General features: G+C 47.3%; 5 protein-coding genes across 5 annotated transcripts; 3 read left to right on the forward strand and 2 right to left on the reverse strand.

Annotated features, from left to right (window-relative positions):
- Window positions 1–985: 985 nt before the first annotated feature.
- Window positions 986–2643, forward strand: RhiXN_03160 (meiotically up-regulated protein; the record flags this gene model as incomplete). The annotated part of the gene is made up of 6 exons (XM_043322977.1): window positions 986–1076; window positions 1340–1473; window positions 1528–1933; window positions 1985–2308; window positions 2376–2538; window positions 2598–2643. 6 exons carry the CDS (start codon window positions 986–988, stop codon window positions 2641–2643), a joined length of 1164 nt encoding a protein of 387 aa, XP_043178473.1.
- A 644-nt stretch (window positions 2644–3287) lies between these two features.
- RhiXN_03161 (Sugar (and other) transporter) lies at window positions 3288–5576 on the forward strand (the record flags this gene model as incomplete). The annotated part of the gene is made up of 13 exons (XM_043322978.1): window positions 3288–3332; window positions 3384–3504; window positions 3647–3714; window positions 3769–3826; window positions 3883–3933; window positions 3999–4074; window positions 4133–4207; window positions 4263–4537; window positions 4590–4822; window positions 4879–4958; window positions 5012–5177; window positions 5234–5293; window positions 5346–5576. 13 exons carry the CDS (start codon window positions 3288–3290, stop codon window positions 5574–5576), a joined length of 1539 nt encoding a protein of 512 aa, XP_043178474.1.
- Window positions 5577–8997: 3421 nt separating this feature from the next.
- Window positions 8998–9355, reverse strand: RhiXN_03162 (uncharacterized protein; the record flags this gene model as incomplete). Its single annotated transcript, XM_043322979.1, has 3 exons — window positions 8998–9063; window positions 9127–9181; window positions 9234–9355. The coding sequence occupies 3 exons, from the start codon at window positions 9353–9355 to the stop codon at window positions 8998–9000; spliced, it is 243 nt and encodes an 80-aa protein (XP_043178475.1).
- A 639-nt stretch (window positions 9356–9994) lies between these two features.
- Window positions 9995–15113, forward strand: RhiXN_03163 (DEAD/DEAH box helicase; the record flags this gene model as incomplete). Its single annotated transcript, XM_043322980.1, has 16 exons — window positions 9995–10021; window positions 10075–10639; window positions 10688–10821; window positions 10874–10990; window positions 11046–11237; window positions 11291–11393; window positions 11447–11622; window positions 11682–11950; window positions 12000–12165; window positions 12216–12320; window positions 12372–12397; window positions 12579–12742; window positions 12793–13596; window positions 13649–14535; window positions 14584–14837; window positions 14894–15113. The coding sequence occupies 16 exons, from the start codon at window positions 9995–9997 to the stop codon at window positions 15111–15113; spliced, it is 4209 nt and encodes a 1402-aa protein (XP_043178476.1).
- A 171-nt stretch (window positions 15114–15284) lies between these two features.
- RhiXN_03164 (NUDIX family hydrolase) lies at window positions 15285–16860 on the reverse strand (the record flags this gene model as incomplete). Its single annotated transcript, XM_043322981.1, has 4 exons — window positions 15285–16308; window positions 16363–16603; window positions 16663–16687; window positions 16735–16860. The coding sequence occupies 4 exons, from the start codon at window positions 16858–16860 to the stop codon at window positions 15285–15287; spliced, it is 1416 nt and encodes a 471-aa protein (XP_043178477.1).
- Window positions 16861–16903: the final 43 nt, after the last annotated feature.

Genomic DNA, 16903 nt, shown 5'->3' on the forward strand with positions numbered 1-16903 from the left:
GAGAGCTCGCTTCCATGTGGATGCGTCGGGATTGACCTTATGATGCGGATGCTTCTTACAGCGTGGGTTGATGAGAAGAACCTTGTGAGTGGTCAGAATACCAAAGAGAACCAGCTGTTTTCAGTCACAAGGCCGAGCAGGCGTATATATATAGCGCTTGAAGGGGGCGAATCTTGTGTAATTACGGGATATGGTTTAATATGAACCCATCAACGGATGTGATGTCGGCGTTTAACGAGTTTAGTTCAAACGGTGCCAGCGCCAACCTAAGGTACAAGGAAATTCACCGCACATATACACGCGTTGAGACTCGCTGCGTTTAAAATATCAGTCCACACTAGTGTTCAAAACAAATTTTAAAAAAAGTTACTGTGATTGTTTGAAGGAGAGGACCCCTGGATACTCTGGTGGGAACCGTCGTTCTTATCGCGGGCCCGGATAGTGCTGGTGCTTTATTTGAGCTACCCATGAAATCAGAGCCACCAGCTCAGCGGTAGTAAGGAGAAGTACTCTCTTATCAGTGGTTCAGTTAGCTCTCAACTTGCCTCGGTCGTTGATGGTTCAAGAATTTTATCTTGTTACTCATTCCCCAGAGTATTAACGACCTGAGCCTAGTAAAATGGCACAATCATATATAGGTGCTGAGAGCGGCTCATCTCGACCTTAACGCCCGTGTGGTTGTTAACATTGAAGCATGCCTGCGATTCAACAGGCTTCGAATTATTCAGCGAGACGCAAAACAAGGTGTGGCTGTACTCTTGGCGCTTGACGACGACCGTTTACACCGCTTCGGAGGCCGCATCCACATCGCCTCAGTCGCAGCTCCATCTCAAACCAGCACAGATCTCTCGTGGATCACGCCGGTGCACTCGACGTCCACAGTCTCACGATATCTGTATTTTCCACGAGTACCACCTCGACTGTTTTCCCCTTTTGACCATTGCGGTTTCTGAGCAGTCTAGCACGCCGCAGATAGTCCCGTGCGATGGCGTTGTTTCGGAGAAAACAAAACAACCATGATGAAAACAATGACGGAGAAGGAAAGAAAGGCAAAGCTGGCTCCAAGGAGCCTGCCAGTGAGTCCGATCTTATTTTGCTAAATTATCTGTTGCGTGGTGTCATGGCGGCGACCATATCACGGAGTTCTCGCAAATACGATCATTGCTACGTATGTTGGATTGGTCGCAGTCCAGGCAAATGTTCAGACAATCGCACGGTGTGAAACCGTGTTGGCCTCACGAGATCATATGTAGTTGATCAGTGAGCAACTGTTGCTCCCGCCCGCTAACTTGGATTTATCGCATAGAGCAACATACTGACTAATTTACTTTGCTAATAGATACTGCCTTCAAGCAACAGCGCTTGAAGGCCTGGCAGCCAATTCTTACCCCCAAGACCGTTCTCCCTGTTCTCTTCATTGTCGGCCTGTGTTTCGCGCCCATTGGAGGCCTCCTCATCTGGGGCAGTGGCAATGTAAGTCCGTACCTGCGCATCCACACGATACTCCGAACTGAATAATCGTGGCAGGTAAGCCAAATTACAATCGAATATACTGGCTGCGAGTCAGCTGGCCAAAGCTTTACCAATCTACCCAAATTCTCATACAAGATGCGGTCTTCCGCCTCGGATGCTGTAGCTTCGACACCTCAATGGCGTAGTACAAAAGTGAATTCAACTTTAACATCCTCGGGTAACCAGTGTACCATTGCTTTCGACATTCCTGCAGACTTGGAACCTCCCGTATTCTTGTACTATCGCCTCACCAGTTTCTACCAAAATCATCGTCGCTATGTGAAGAGCATGGACGCCGACCAGCTCAAGGGCAACGCCGTTAGCGCGGACACTCTGAATAACGGAGATTGCAAGCCATTGGCTGTCCTCGATGGCAAGATCGTTTACCCCTGTGGCCTTATTGCAAATTCAATGTTTAACGGTAAGTCGTACATCATGTTCTTGGGGACACACTTACCAACTACCTGGCCAGACACTATCGGAAACGCCACTTTATTGGGAACCAATAATAATAACCTTTATGCATTTAGTTCGAAGAATATCGCTTGGCCTGGCGAGGCTCGCAAATATGCGACTAGGCCGGGATATGCAAATTTATCGGAAATTATACCTCCGCCTAACTGGCGCCATAGGTATCCTAACGGATACACTGATACCGATGTTCCCGATTTGAAGGCAAATGAGCACTTCCAAAACTGGATGCGCACTGCAGGTCTTCCCACATTCACCAAGTTATATGGACGCAACGATAATGAGACGATGCGACAAGGGCGATATGAAATCGTAATTGATGATAGTAAGCATCATCCTCGTGCGGGTTTCTCACCATAGCGGCCCGCTAACCGCTTGCGACTGCCGTGTAGACTTCCCTGTGTCACAGTTTGGCGGTACGAAGGCCATTGTTATCTCGACAGTATCTTGGATTGGTGGAAAGAACCCGTTTTTGGGATGGGCTTATATCGCGGTTGCGGCATTGTTTGTTCTGCTGGGAATTGCGGGTACCGCAAGGCATTTGCTCCGCCCGAGGTGAGTCCACGTGCGATATGCGGGGTTTATCGCAGAGATTGACGCCATTTCTTTCTTAGAAAACTCGGCGATATGAATATGCTGTCTTGGAACCAGGCTCGATGAACGAATGCTGGCTGTAGGTGATGATAAAGCGTATAGATCTTGAGGATGTGGGTGTAACCGGGTGTGGGGTAATGCTTCGTGTGGTAATGTTCTGAATTGCTTCATTCTGTTTACCGAGTTTGTGATTCTGTATAATGATATGTTTTTCAAGCGATATCACGGAGGCCGAAGGAACTACTGAATCATATAGAGGGATTTGAATACCGGTTAACTACAGGCTCTATCTCGCTGATCGAGTTCGCCCCGGTTGGCCCGGGCCGGGATGTCGCTGACGTTAGTACCCAGCATTCTAAATTTGGAGCCGCAGGCCAATACTTCGTTCGGATTGTGCATGACAGTCTGCCGATGGAATTGGGAATGAATTCAATGGCTGGTACATAACCCCCGCAATTTCTGTAAACTCCACACAATCCCCACTCAGTTTCGTCAACCCCCCATTATTTTTCCGTTCCCTTTCGACACTTGCGACGACCCGCGCGACGTTTGGAGGTGCTTTTTTGACACCATGTCCACATCCTTTTGGAAGGACCCCAGGGCGGGCACCAAGACAATTATTGATGGTGTGAGAGAAAACAAAAATGCGTAAGCGAAATGGTACTCGTTGGATGACCTCTATTAAATCCTACGTGCTCGATAGTTACATTATGGCGGCTTGGGCTGCGATGGGTGGAATGTACTTTGGTTGGGATGTAAGTGAATTTCAATCATCAATAGATCTCGGAAACTAAGCGTCCCCGCAGTCGGGGTTAATCGGAGGAATTCTATCTGAAAAGGCATTTGAAGTAGCCTTTGGGCTTGACAAAGTGGAGAGTACAGCCCTTGCAGCACTGAAGGGAAATATTGTTAGCGTTTTGCAAGCCGGTAAGCTCAAAGTTCTCCAAGGGCTCTGTTTCAAAATCCGAATTTGCCTTTCGGGTCTTTTAATTATTCGTCAAGCTGACCATTCGACCCCCATAATCACCAGGATGTTTCTTCGGAGCTGCCTCATCCCTGTATCTTCCAGATCATATGGGTAGGAGGAACTCCCTGCTGTTCGCTACTTGTATTTTCTTTATTGGCTCCATCATTCAGGTAAGTATATATGCGCTCTTACACGATCGCACTGCTAAAAAGGATACCTGGTAGTCAACGACTCTCTTAAACGGACAGTCTCAGCAGCGAGGTTTGGACCAACTTTACGTAGGTAGGTTTCAGGATCTATAGTCGGGCTGGCGAGGTCAGGGCTAACGAAAACTGAAGGCAGAGCAATAGGCGGATTTGGAGTAGGCCTAGCATCCTCGGTTATTCCAAGTGCGTCATATTTCTCACAAGAGCCCTTGATTCTCGCTAACGCATGTTCTCGCCCCCCAATGAAGCTTATATAAGCGAATGTGCTCCAAGAGAGATTCGTGGTCGGCTAACCGGAATGTATCAATTGATGAATGTTACTGGGTAAACTTCTTCAACCCATGCGAATTAACTGAGATACTGATAATGTGGTACCTGCTAGTGTCATGCTCAGTTTCTGGACGAATTACGGACTACAAACCAATGCCAAGTCGGAGCTTGACCACTGGACTTGGCGGTGGGTTGTCTTGTCTCCGTACTACACCAATACTGATATCGATCATCTATCCCAGTGCTGCATTTATCATTCAGATGGCGCCAGGAGCTGTCATGACAGTCGGAATGTTGACCCAGCCTGAATCCCCGCGTTATTTGGTTCAACGTGGAAGGATAGAAGAGGCCGCACATTCACTTGGACGACTACGCGGACGACCAGCTGACGATCCTGCTGTTCGTGGTGTACTTTCGGAAATCATTGCCGATTTAGAAGGCAGGGCTCATCTCAACTTGTGGCAACAATGCAAAGCCAGCTTCAAGGACGCAACAACCTTTTACCGTGTATTCATCTGTAGGTTATCTACGCAAGACCTCTTATTGATTCTAATGAATTTTACTACTAGCTATCATCCTCATGTTTTTCCAACAATGGACAGGCACCAACGCCATCAATATCTATTCGCCTCAAATCTTCGCATCGTTGGGCATTACCGGTACTAGCTCAGGCCTCTTCGCAACGGGGATTTACGGAGTTGTGAAGGTCTTTTGTACCAGTCTTGCATTGATGTTTGCTCTGGAACAAGCTGGCCGTAAGATGTCCTTGATCGGTGGCGGCTTAATTCAAGCTGTCTCAATGGTGAGTGTAATTGATCATACATTCGACCAAGCCTTAATTAAATCCCGTTTCCATAGTATTATATTGGCATTTACCAAGCTGTACATACTTCGGGCACAGTCGTTCCTGCTTCTTATGCTGCCATTACGTTTGTATAGTAAGTCCCATTTTTTTTCTACTTCGTGGCAGATCGACTGATGCTTTTATTAGCGTGTTCGTCCTTGGATACAGTTTCGGGTGGGGTAGCGTCCCGTGGGCTGTCATGGCTGAATGCGCGCCCAACCATCTCCGATCTCTTGCTATGGCGTTGGGTCTCATGACAAACTGGCTTTTCAACTTCGTTATCTCCAAAATTACTCCCACTCTACTGGCCACGGTGAGTCTATTTCTCCATTTTAATATACCAATTATTGATAAAGGAGTGTTTAATAGATTGGTTTTGGCACATTCCTATTGTTTGGAAGCTTCTCCATTGTCATGGTCTTATGGACAGTGAGTGATTCAAGCCATGAAGAACATCAAAGACTTACGCTCATCGCCGTAGATTTTCTTCCTTCCGGAGACAAAGGGCATCGCCTTGGAACATATCCACGAAGTCTTTGAGGAGCCTATTGTCAAGCGTTCATTGGCCGACATGCGTCCCAGTCGTGCTCGTGCTCGTCGCGCGGAGGTTCTTCAAGGAACCGCCGAGACAGATGCTTATGGGCAGATGGAAGATGGCAGTGTAGGCGACTCCCAAAAGGCAAAGGTCGAACAGATAGAAAACCGGATATAGAGCTCACCCCCTAGACTTAAAGGGTTTTGGACAAATTTAACGAACAGCACATGTCACGCAATGTAAAACACTGTAATAGTCGGATGTATTAATTATAGCAGCTTATATGCGGCACGTTTGACGAGATTGTATCACTTACGCTCTCGAGCCGACAGTTATAGCTCATATACAATCAAGATTTATTTATTTTCTTTTAATGACTAAACAAAGAGTATTCATTACGACAATTTGTTCCGGTGAGAGCTATATTTTACACAACAGAAACACTGCTATATGCACATATGTAGAACCTTTCGCCCCAAAAATGAGCCCGTCTATATATTAGATGGTCAGGTGCCAGATAGCCCACTGGTGTGATTGTTGTCATATTATCCTCTTAGTCAAGGTCCTTGTGACCAATTAAGCCAAAGAAGCTACTATTTACAGGTTGAGCAATGCAGTTTACCATTATATGTCGAGGGGTTTCTCGCGTCTCAACCCTGGTGTGCCGTGGCTAGAGCTAAAACAGACTGTTATCCGTAACCCTCGACAGGTATAAATATGTATGTTTTACACGAGATTCAATTCCTATACTCGCTCAATTGAAGCTGAAGCAGCTCGCACTCTGAAATTAGGCGCCAATTCTAAGCTTAAGGCTGTACATGTACATATTAAAGTACACGGGAGTCCTTAACTAATATGCTTAATCATGAGTATGAAGCTTTGTCTACCATAACCGGAGATTTAATCAAATTCGTATAGCTATGGCTGATATTACAACCCACCCTTTCGTCGTGAGACTGAATTTCTCATATTGGTATATGTATTGTACCATAGCATTGGAAATATTAGTGCCACAGCCTTTTGGTACAGTAGGTTCACGTCCCCGAGGCCCAAATTTGGGTCATTCATGGGAATGTGGTTCATGGTAGTGCACGTGCTCCTGTGAGCTCGAGCTTGGAAGTGTTAAGAACCACATTATTCAACACATAATAGGTAGCCATACTGCCTCTACTCGGACCCTCATATTGGTATTGGATAGAGGACCCAGACCACGTAATGTAGTCACTAGGCGCCTGACGCAATGCAGGTGCATGAGGCACACCAATTCAGTGCTCCCATGCGACGATCGTGTCAAAAGCACATGCACAACCCAAGTCGACCTTTACTGTGCCAAGCACGATATTAGACTAGAAGCCTATGATAACGTTGTTGGTTATTCAACCAAACAATTGTAGTTGCACGTGTTGAACTGGAGGGGAACAGATACAATCGTACTTTCCCTCTTGCACTCATAATTCCCGTCATGAGTCACGAATCGCAAGTCATGGCTACGTTGAGTGCTTTTCATTATATAATGTAGACTAACCACCGGTTTGGTTCGTAACTAATATCAGAGGATCCCAGATATACGTATACCCTTTCCAGAAGCTCACCTACAAATACTGTCTTGAATGGCCCACAAGGGACCGCAGAATATGTCGTACGTACTCACATATGCGAAATAATGCTTTGAGGATTATGACAATTTTCAGATTTCGACTCCTTTTAGGCTGGGAGGTACCCAAACGACAATTACACACGAAGGACGTGTGATAGCTACTATACAGTGGAATTTCTTCAAGAAAGATACTGTCACGATGGATGATAGAACATCTACTGTCAAAGAAGTATTTCCCAAGATGAAGTTGTTGTCCACGTGAGTTGAAAATTCATGTATATTGCAATACAAAATTCTCAACCAGCTAATTAGTTGCTGTCCGCAGATCGCGCACGTATACTACTTTAAGTGGGGAGAGGTTTAAATGGAAGGGTACCAATAAGCTCCGTGTATGTTATCATGATTGCTCAAAGCACTGAACCTCATAGACTTTCGTATCGTATTTAAATTTATAGTGCATCTCTGTTGAAACTCACAGCACTCTTGCAATATATGAACGAACGATCTTCTCTCGGGTCAGGAAGAAACCACACGTCCTGAATATTTTACCTAACGCTGACTATCTTACGGAAGTTCTTATCGGTAAATAAATCACTTTGTTACATTGTATCATACAGACTAATCTGACAAAACCAATTACTACATTAGTTACATGGGTAATAGCCGAAAAGAAGGCTAGGAGCCGAAGGCGTACTGGGGGCATTGCTATTGTGGGAGGTGGAACAAGATTAAATAAAACTGATGGCGCAGGCTAAGACAAGTAGCCTTACTTTAAGTTAGGTGCCATGACTTTTACGATTATTTCCGCTGGGACAATGCTCTCTCCAAATTCGGTCTTATTCTATGTTTCCCTACAATACCCTTCTAATGTTGATAGATCTTGTTTTGGAACTTCATGTGGTAACCAGCCATCGTGAGATACCTCGGAAGTTGGATCAACTCATTTGGGTAATACGCTAAGAGCGCCCCCGTTTAACTCGTTGCCGGATGTGGTATCTTGAAGGTCCGTATGTTGGTCAAAGAATCAGATAGAAATGATTCGACTCGATTGTTTAGGAACTACAATACGAGTTTGATCATCGCAGTCGCCTCAAGTTTGCTTTTCAGCTTAGGTCAAGTCAATCTGGGTTTCCCGTTACTTCGCATCAATGATCTCAATATCACATTATGCCTCCCTGACTCCCGCCAAAACATCGGCGTCAAATGGTTGTGGTTTAGTACAGTTGTAGTAAATCAATTTTATCATTGGTACCCTAATACAAGACTATATCTACTTACATTTTCCACAGAAATACCGAATCCGATGGACGCTGAGTACAAGGTCTCATAAAATCTGTGTAAATCTATGTGTCTCGACAGACTTGTCAGCTCCGGCATAAAAAGAAAGGAGCTATTTGAATCTGTTCTACAACGCTAAGATCATAGAATAGCCTATGGTATAGCATAGCCAATAATAGCATGATACACCGAGGGGGAGTGGGTGGCAAAGCTGCGGCAGAGGGGATACAAAAGAATCGGTTCACGTTACACTTGCCATCTAGCTTGAATTCGGGCACATGTATAGTAATACCGCGGTAAATACTACAGCTACATAATCTTAGTACTACATTCTATAATGCATAATCGTTGCATATAAACCTGTGTGTCTATACGTACCAGCCAGCGAGATGGCCATATTAAAAAGCCGCATACACGCTTGCAACTGATTTAGACTGCTTACAGTTGGGGCAGCTCACTCTGGTTCATATCGATTATGGTCTCGTTTAGCGCATATAGCCAGGCTTTCATAAAGTTTTATAGAACCCAACCTGGAATAGAGCTGGTCCTTGGCCAGCGTCAACCTTTCTACCACGAGAATGGGAATAAGCGCAGCGGCAACGCTAGCCTGACTCTGGGGCTCACAAATGCCGTTGGGCTTGATTATATCATCAGTACTATGGGTATATAAAAGTATGTTTTCCATATGTTACATTGTTAAGATCTACCAGAACTTAGTCATGTTTAGCTTCGCGTTTTTGCTAGAGGCGGTTGTTTGGGTAACTCGTATGGTGGGAGTGCTTGATTGTCCTAAATTTCGCGAGCAGTTTATCACGCTCCTATCCACATGGATCAAAATTCAAACAGACTTACCTGAGGGTGATGATAATCCATGGACGGTGCAGGTGACATGGCTGCGGTATTATGCCTAAGTTTCAAGTATCAGCGTTGGCAGAGTTGCTCAGGTCCGCAAAATCTACCCCAGTGATTGCAATGTATTGTATGCCCTTTGGCTTTGTATTCCCTCGAGTGGAGTCAAGTCTGCATATTGTGGCAAGGCGGCGGCATCTTTGCGTTTGCGTCGTTTACGAATGATGTTCATCGAGTAGTAGAAAACTAAGAGACATCCGAGTCCCACTGCACATTTATACGTAACGGAGCATTGCAATTGAATTAAGAGTTAGCTAATAAGCACAAATCAAAGACGAACCAAATACACTGATGAAGGCTATCTTGACGCCGTTGGGCTTTTTATGTAGATCATCGGTGCTTTTGATATCAATAAGAAATCTCAGACCAGATATGAACGCATAATTAAGTTGTACCTTTGAGCATACGATACCAGGATGAAGCTGAGGAGAAAGACTAGAAAGGAGAATGTGTACATCCAACGGATTCTGTGAGAGGGAGGTGGTTTCCTGGGCGATAGGAAAGGAGAATTAAGCCGTCGGGCGAGCAGAAGTAACTTTCGGTGAACGCTTATGCGATGCGCCAAGCGAAAGCATATGCACAAGCCCCTGAGCGGTTCAATATCTAAACAGTGATATCAGCAGCTCGCTGACATTTGGTAACCCGAATGTTCCTATGGAACACTGATTAATGGGGATGTTTCCAGTAAGTTTTATTTACTCACAAGTGTTTTTAGCGCACAGCCACAGACTTACAGCTTAATCACGTGAAGCTTACCATGATCGGCGATTCTAAGCTTAGTCATCCCAGGAAATTCTTGCTCTCCTAAACTATGGTTCAGACCACTGCTACACCAAAGGTTAGCACTCGATTGAGCGGCTGGAAGTTATTTATTGCTAAATGTTGTATTAGACTAAGTCTAAATCCCGATACTTGAAAGCCAAGAAAGAACGACGCAAGAAACGTTTAAAAGCAGCTACAGCGGCCGGGAATGCACTGAGTCGACTGCATGCACATGGAGACTCTGGGTCTGAGTCCTTGGATGATGAGGCGGATAACCCTCTCGAAACTTCACTTGCTGAGGATGTTCCGGAGGACCGGTTGTTACCCCAGCTGCCCTTGGAGCCTCCAAAGAAGAAACGCAAGGAGAGTCGCAATGAACGAGAGCCATCACCTTTGGATCATAACGGAGATGATTCAATGGATATTGAGCCTTCCCAACCGTTGTCTCGCCCTACCCCTCCAGTAGAATTACCTGCCTTACCATCCTTTCCTCTTCCGTCTCAACCTGCGCCTCCTTCAAAAGCAGTACTCGCACTACAAGGCCTTGACCAAGCAATCCTCGAGGCGGAAATAATCGACCCTACCATAACAACACGGATTCCTGCTCCCAATGAGCCTGATTTGTTAGGATTGGGAATCAGCCGTAGAATGAGAGAACGCCTGGTCGAGCTTGGCATTGATAGTTTGTTTGCCGGTGAGTGATTTAATGCGGGGATTGCGCGCATCTAGAAAACTTTGGCAGTTCAGACTGTGCTTCTCCCATTCTTGCTTAGCAGAAAGGATTTGCATTGCCCTTATGATCCTCCACAGGATGCCTGTGTATCTGCACCTACGGGCAGTGGGAAAACGCTTGCCTATGTCGTGCCTATCACCGAGGTACGTGCTGGTGTGGGTGGATTATCAGTTCACATCAAGATTATTGTGTTAGATCCTATCAACTCGGATCGTAACTCGTTTACGGGCTTTGGTGGTACTTCCGACTAGGGAGCTTGCCATGCAAGTGCGTGAGACGTTTGATATCGTATCTAAGGGGCGGGGACTCAAGGTGGGTAGAAGTTGTTTGTCTCAACCATTGTGCTTATAGCTCTGGCGCATTCTAGATTGCCATTGCGACTGGCCAACATTCGTTTGCACATGAACAGTCGCAGCTTGTTCTCGTCTCACCACCTTCGGCAATTCATCCCAGTCCACAGTATCATAGCAAAGTGGATATACTTATCTGCACACCTGGAAGACTGACCGATCATTTACACGGCACTCCTGGATTTACGCTTGAGCATTTGCGATTCCTGGTCAGTCGGTAAGATAAAAACTAATTCAGCGCTCTCTAACAGTTCACTTTTAGGTCATAGACGAAGCGGATAGGCTTATCACTCAGTCATTTCAAGACTGGCTTTCTCATGTATTAGAGGCTACCCAACCCCCAAGGTCAAATTTTCCGACGACAGGTGTGTATTTGACCAAACTTTTTGTTCCAGTGGACTCAATGGAGTTTAACTAGAACTCGATGAGCCATATTATTCATCATGCCAAAAATTATTGTTTTCGGCTACCCTAACACATGATCCCAGTAAAATAGTTCCTCTGGGACTACGTGATCCCCGATACTTTGTAATTGGAGATCAAACCAGAGTAGTTACCGAGGAAGAAACATTTGCTTTCCCAACCACATTATCGGTTCGTTTGTCCCATACGGCATCAGTATTGTGCATTCGGCTTACACAGCAGTTCGTTAGGAACATATGTGTGTTTGTTCTCCGGGGGATAAACCACTTTTCCTATTCCATCTTGTGCATACACATGGTGTCCGGAATGCGCTGATCTTCACAAAATCTGCCGAATCAACCACACGACTAGTCCAGTTGTTTGAATTCTTCGAAAGCGCTAGGAATCAAGGAGCCTCGGGAGAAACTAAGCATGTGACAATACAGGCATATTCCAGCGATCTGAGCGGCCAGGATAGGAAGAATGTTATCGAGCGCTTCAAGGAGGGCAAAATCGACCTGTGAGTTTGCGTTCTAGTTTTTACCGGTCTATGCTTATACTTGGTTTAGTTTAGTGTGTTCAGACCTGGTGGCAAGAGGGGTGGATATAAGTCACGTTGCGCATGTAGTGAGCTATGATGTTCCGGTAGACATGCGAAAGTATGTGCACAGAGTCGGACGGACTGCTCGTGCAGGGAGACGGGGAGATGCATGGTCTTTAGTGGAAGATCAAGAAGTGCGTTCTCCAATCTTCCATCTTGATTACATTATACTCACGCCCCGTAGGCGAGGTACTTCAAGCAGATGCTGAAAAAGGCGGGCCATCTGGACGCGGTCAAGAAACTGAGAGTAAAGGAGGGAGAAATCGCTCCGTTACATACTTACTACGAGGTAAGCATGCATACTGTTCATGCCCCAAATCAAGTGCTGAAATAATGTCAGACTGCACTTCAAAACTTGAAAGAGCTGTATGCTCGGACTTTGTCTCAGGCATCATAATAGTTCACTGTGTGTCAAGGATTTCATGTAACGGACGTGATTGGATTGTTTTTGTTGTACTTTTGAGACTTTGCCAAATTACTGATCCCTGAACGACCACGTGACCGCGTGAGCTGCTTCTCGATCACAACCATACACAATGGAAATCAGTCCGGCGAAAAGCCTGGGTATTGTCAGCGACAGTGAAGGCGAGGAGGACCGCATAGGAACCACCGCTGATGATCTATTTGAACGCGAAGTCAATGCGGCCAGATTCTCCGATCCACGTGATTGGCACCACAACCAGCCGGCAGCGATCGCCACGAATTTATCCAGTGAGCTCCACCTCCATCGACCTACACAAAGATTGAGCTAAACATTGCAGGCCACATATCCGAGCCCCCTAGCGTGCCTGAACAAATTCCTATTATGCAGATTGAAAGCTCTGGGATCGGCGACTTTGACTCGTCCGCCACTAAACCTCGTCCAAGACCTCGTCCCCGTATGCGGCCGGTACCACCTCCTGATCAGCCAGATTCATCTTCTATCGGTGCCTTCTCGACCATTCCTCCCAACGTATCATCGGCCCCTGAAACACTAGCTTCATTCGACAATTCAACTGTTCAAGCTGTTCCTGTAGCCCGTCCTCCATCTCTCCCGCCATCGTCTCTTCCAGGAGCAGATACCGCATCTTCCTCCATTCCGATCCCTGCATTTCCTACTTCAGTACCTCTCCTCGAGTCCCTTCGGACCCCCATACATCTTGGTGCTCCTAAGGCCAGCTCTACTGATGTGCCACCCCCAACTGAAACCACATCAGCTAACCCCAAGCGACCTCGACCGAAAATGAGGCCCCCGCCCCCACCCGAGCCAGATATCGGGACTACAGGAGTTGTGGTTACGGCCTCTAGCGCTACAGCTACAGCTACCTCCAGTGCGGACCCACATGCCACTGCGAGTACCGGTGCGACTTCGGTTTCCAGCACTAGCAAAAGCGATCCATCTCGGAGTTCCGCTCTTGAAGAAGCTGAAGAGTACACGGGTCGCGGAGCTCGCCGGATAGCACAAACATCTAAACCTACCCCCGAGCTTCCTCCTTTCTTGGATCACGATATCGACGTTGGAGGACCTGAAGATAATCAAGTCAGCGATGTTATTATGCTCATTAGCAGCGAGGATGAATATAGTGGTGAGTACATGACGCAATTCGCACGTTACGCACAACCTTATGTATGCCTTAGGTTCGAAAACGAAGTCTAAAGTAAAGGCAAAGCCTAAAATGAAGCCCAAGCCAAAGAAGAAAGATGTACCAAAGATCGACCCGACGCCTGCTAAGCCTGACAACACCGACGAACAAGTCCCTGCGCCAGTAAAATCGACTTTGAAACGCAAAAGTGCCAAACTTCAGAGTAGTGACGATGAGTTTGGGAAATGGGACAGCACAATTCCAGGGGGGTCAGCTCCATCAGGGAAACACAAGAAGCCTGGTATTCCAGACTCGGATGCTCAATCTGCAGTCCCCAATCCCACCGGACTACCCAAGTCTGACCCGACGGGCGGACCAGGCTATAGACGGGCAACATCATCACCGTTATCCAGTCCTGGACATAGTCCCGAGCTCAAGCGCAAAAGCCCGCTCAATGTTGCAGCTGAAGAATCAGTCGCACAAAGCCCAACCAAGAAACCCCGCAAATCCGGCTTTGTTGGGGTTGTTCTCACAGGCCCATCAAACGGAAATGGGAAACCCCCCAAGCGGGCTAGGAAAAAGACGGCCAAAGCTGCTGCTGCAGAGGATGGCGAAGGTGGAGATACTCAAGCCTATATTCCTCCTACACTGGGCTCTGTGGAAAACATCTCGACGAGCATTCTCCCTTCAGAATCCAATAATACAAATGATATTCCATCACACTCAAGTGGATCCCCGACGGTAGCCCAGGAACCAGAAACCCCACCCATGGATATTGACACTACGTCCAATACAAAGAAAGAGTCCAAGAAACGAGCACCCAAGGGAAAGAAAGGCGCGATGAACGAAGGGTCTGTCGTTGAAAGTTCAGCACAAGATGGTCCAGCACCGAAGGAGGCAAAAGGAAAAAGAAAGGGGAAAGGGAAAGAACCGGTATCTACGGTATGTCCATCTAGTATTCAGGAGCTCCGTGCTAACAGCTCATTCTAGATGGCTAAAAACGACACTGGAGTCGATTCCTCAAATCCAGATGCCGATACCGTGCCAGGAACCTCGTCTAATCTGGGTCCCGATATTGGCCCACAACCGGTTTCATCTAACTCCTCGGCTGCCCCAGCTCCTACCCCAGCCGCCAAGCCCAAGCCTCGGCCCCGTCATAGTACGACACCCGCTCCGTTACCTGTTGCAATGGGCGCATCTGGTTCCCTGTTACGATCCGCAAGTGGCAAATCAACTGAACGTGAGTTAATTTACATACCTACTATGTATCAGGTATCAGGGCACTAACTTGTGCCCATAGGCCCCTTTCCGAAACGCTTCGACTTGCTCTTGGAGGGACGGGTAGCCCCGCCCCTCGAATGGGACTCTCTCGACGAGGGTCTAGTAAGATAGCACCATTGTTGGCATTTAGAGGTGCTCCGCCACCACCCCCTCCACCTATGCCTAAGAAGCCCACCAAGAAAAAGAAGGGTGTCAGCGAAGACGAGGACAGCGAGAAGGTCCCGAGTGGGAAGGCCTAACCGAGAAGCAAAAGGAGAAGAAAAGGAGAGAAAAGGAGATGGCTGGGTGGTATAGCGATGGCTAATAGGTTCGTGGAGGTGAGTCTTCGATGAATAATTGCTATCTTTAATTTATTGCTTTTTTCGATGTAATGTCACCACATGTAATTTATCTATATCGTTGTGCGCATATCAATGCCTTGATGCTGGCTCTTTGGGCTCGCTAGTTCCCCAAATAGTTGCTGCTGCTTCATCCACGGTTGCTTCTCCCCACACAGATGCGGGATCGTTCGGATCTGCATTCCACTCTGCGTTCACGGTGACAGGCATGGTCCAACCATCTGGAATGGGATCACGCATGGAATTAGTGACCTCCCAGTGATGATCCTCATCGCCTTCGTATTCCTCCTCGCCCCCATACTCATACCCCTCTTCATCATATTCCTCGTCCCCGTATCCCGTATCCTGGTCTTCGTTGCGTAAAGGCTCCAATTGAAAGTCTTTCCATACGACAACTCGATCCCACTTAGGATCAGTATATGCATTCGCATTTCGGGGTGGCGCTATAGACCATTGCCCAACAGTATCTCCTTCAGTGGTTTCTCCCTGTTCCATCAGAGCGTTCTCGAGTGCACCCATGGAACCCCCGGACGGCATAGCAAGTTCGGACCAAAGTTCCGAAAACGTAAGCTCTCCCTCCCCCCGCATATTCATCAAATACACAAGCGCACTCCTAATCTCGCTATTGGGCATGGGATGTCCAGCACGAGAGTCAGAAGGAAAAGTACGTTCAGCAATGAGTTGATGCGCAGACTGCGAGTCGTCGAGGGAAAGTCGGTCCAATGTCGGTATGTGAACATCGCGCCGAATGAAGAGGGCGGTTTGCGATGCGTAACCCAAATCACGATTGTACGGGTCTCGCTCCGTCGGAACACCCACTCCGCCAAGCGTATAATCGTATCCGTGCTTCTCTGCCGCCTGGCGACACCACGTATCGAATTCGTCAACTGTCCATTCGCGCTTATGGTCGTCATGTCGGAACACGCGCGTGGTTTGCCCTGTGGGATCCAGGAAGCCTTTGCGTGGGACTCCGGGCGGATGAAAGCGGGCATTAAAAGTGTAGTTGGGTGTCGTAAGGAGTAGGAGCCGGGGTAGGTATGTTCCCAGCAGTACGTCCGAGAACGCAGGAAGCACGTCTTCTGGGACATGTTCGATCCTATTCACTCAAGCTCAGAATATGTCAAATTTGCATGAAGAAACTTGTACTGACACCTCGGTTGAAACGATGGCATCGAATTCATAAAAGGTGGGATTGATGTCCTGCAGGCGCCCTAGCCACACCGCCACCTCTAACTGTGCCCAGCGAATGTACCATCCATCTTCGCCTGAACCCCATGGTGCAAGATAGTGTGGCTTACGTTCATCGATTGCGGCATGTGCAGCCTCTTGGATAACATCAGGGTCGATGTCAAGAGCAGACACACGAGTCAAGTCCAGGTCCCGCCCAGGCTCTAATGAGCTATCGTTCGGACACCCGAGGCAGATTTACAGAGTACTCCCAGTAAGCTACCTTCACCACATCCGATATCCAAGACCTGTGAGAGGGTTATGGGTCTGTATGTGAGATGAGCTCGATACTGACCGAGCGTGCACGATGCTGACGAAGCGTTTCGAGAATCCAGCGCTGTCTCTCGTGAGACAAGGGGGGCATGAACCTCACTACGAGATCCTCAGGGGCCTGTGGGCTAGGGGTACCTGACAGATCCATGTCGAAGTCGGGACGGGAAAGAAATCAGACATCGATCTTCCAT

Source organism: Rhizoctonia solani, chromosome 3 (assembly GCF_016906535.1).
Source record: "Rhizoctonia solani chromosome 3, complete sequence".
In the NCBI taxonomy this organism is placed as follows: Eukaryota; Fungi; Basidiomycota; class Agaricomycetes; order Cantharellales; family Ceratobasidiaceae; genus Rhizoctonia; species Rhizoctonia solani.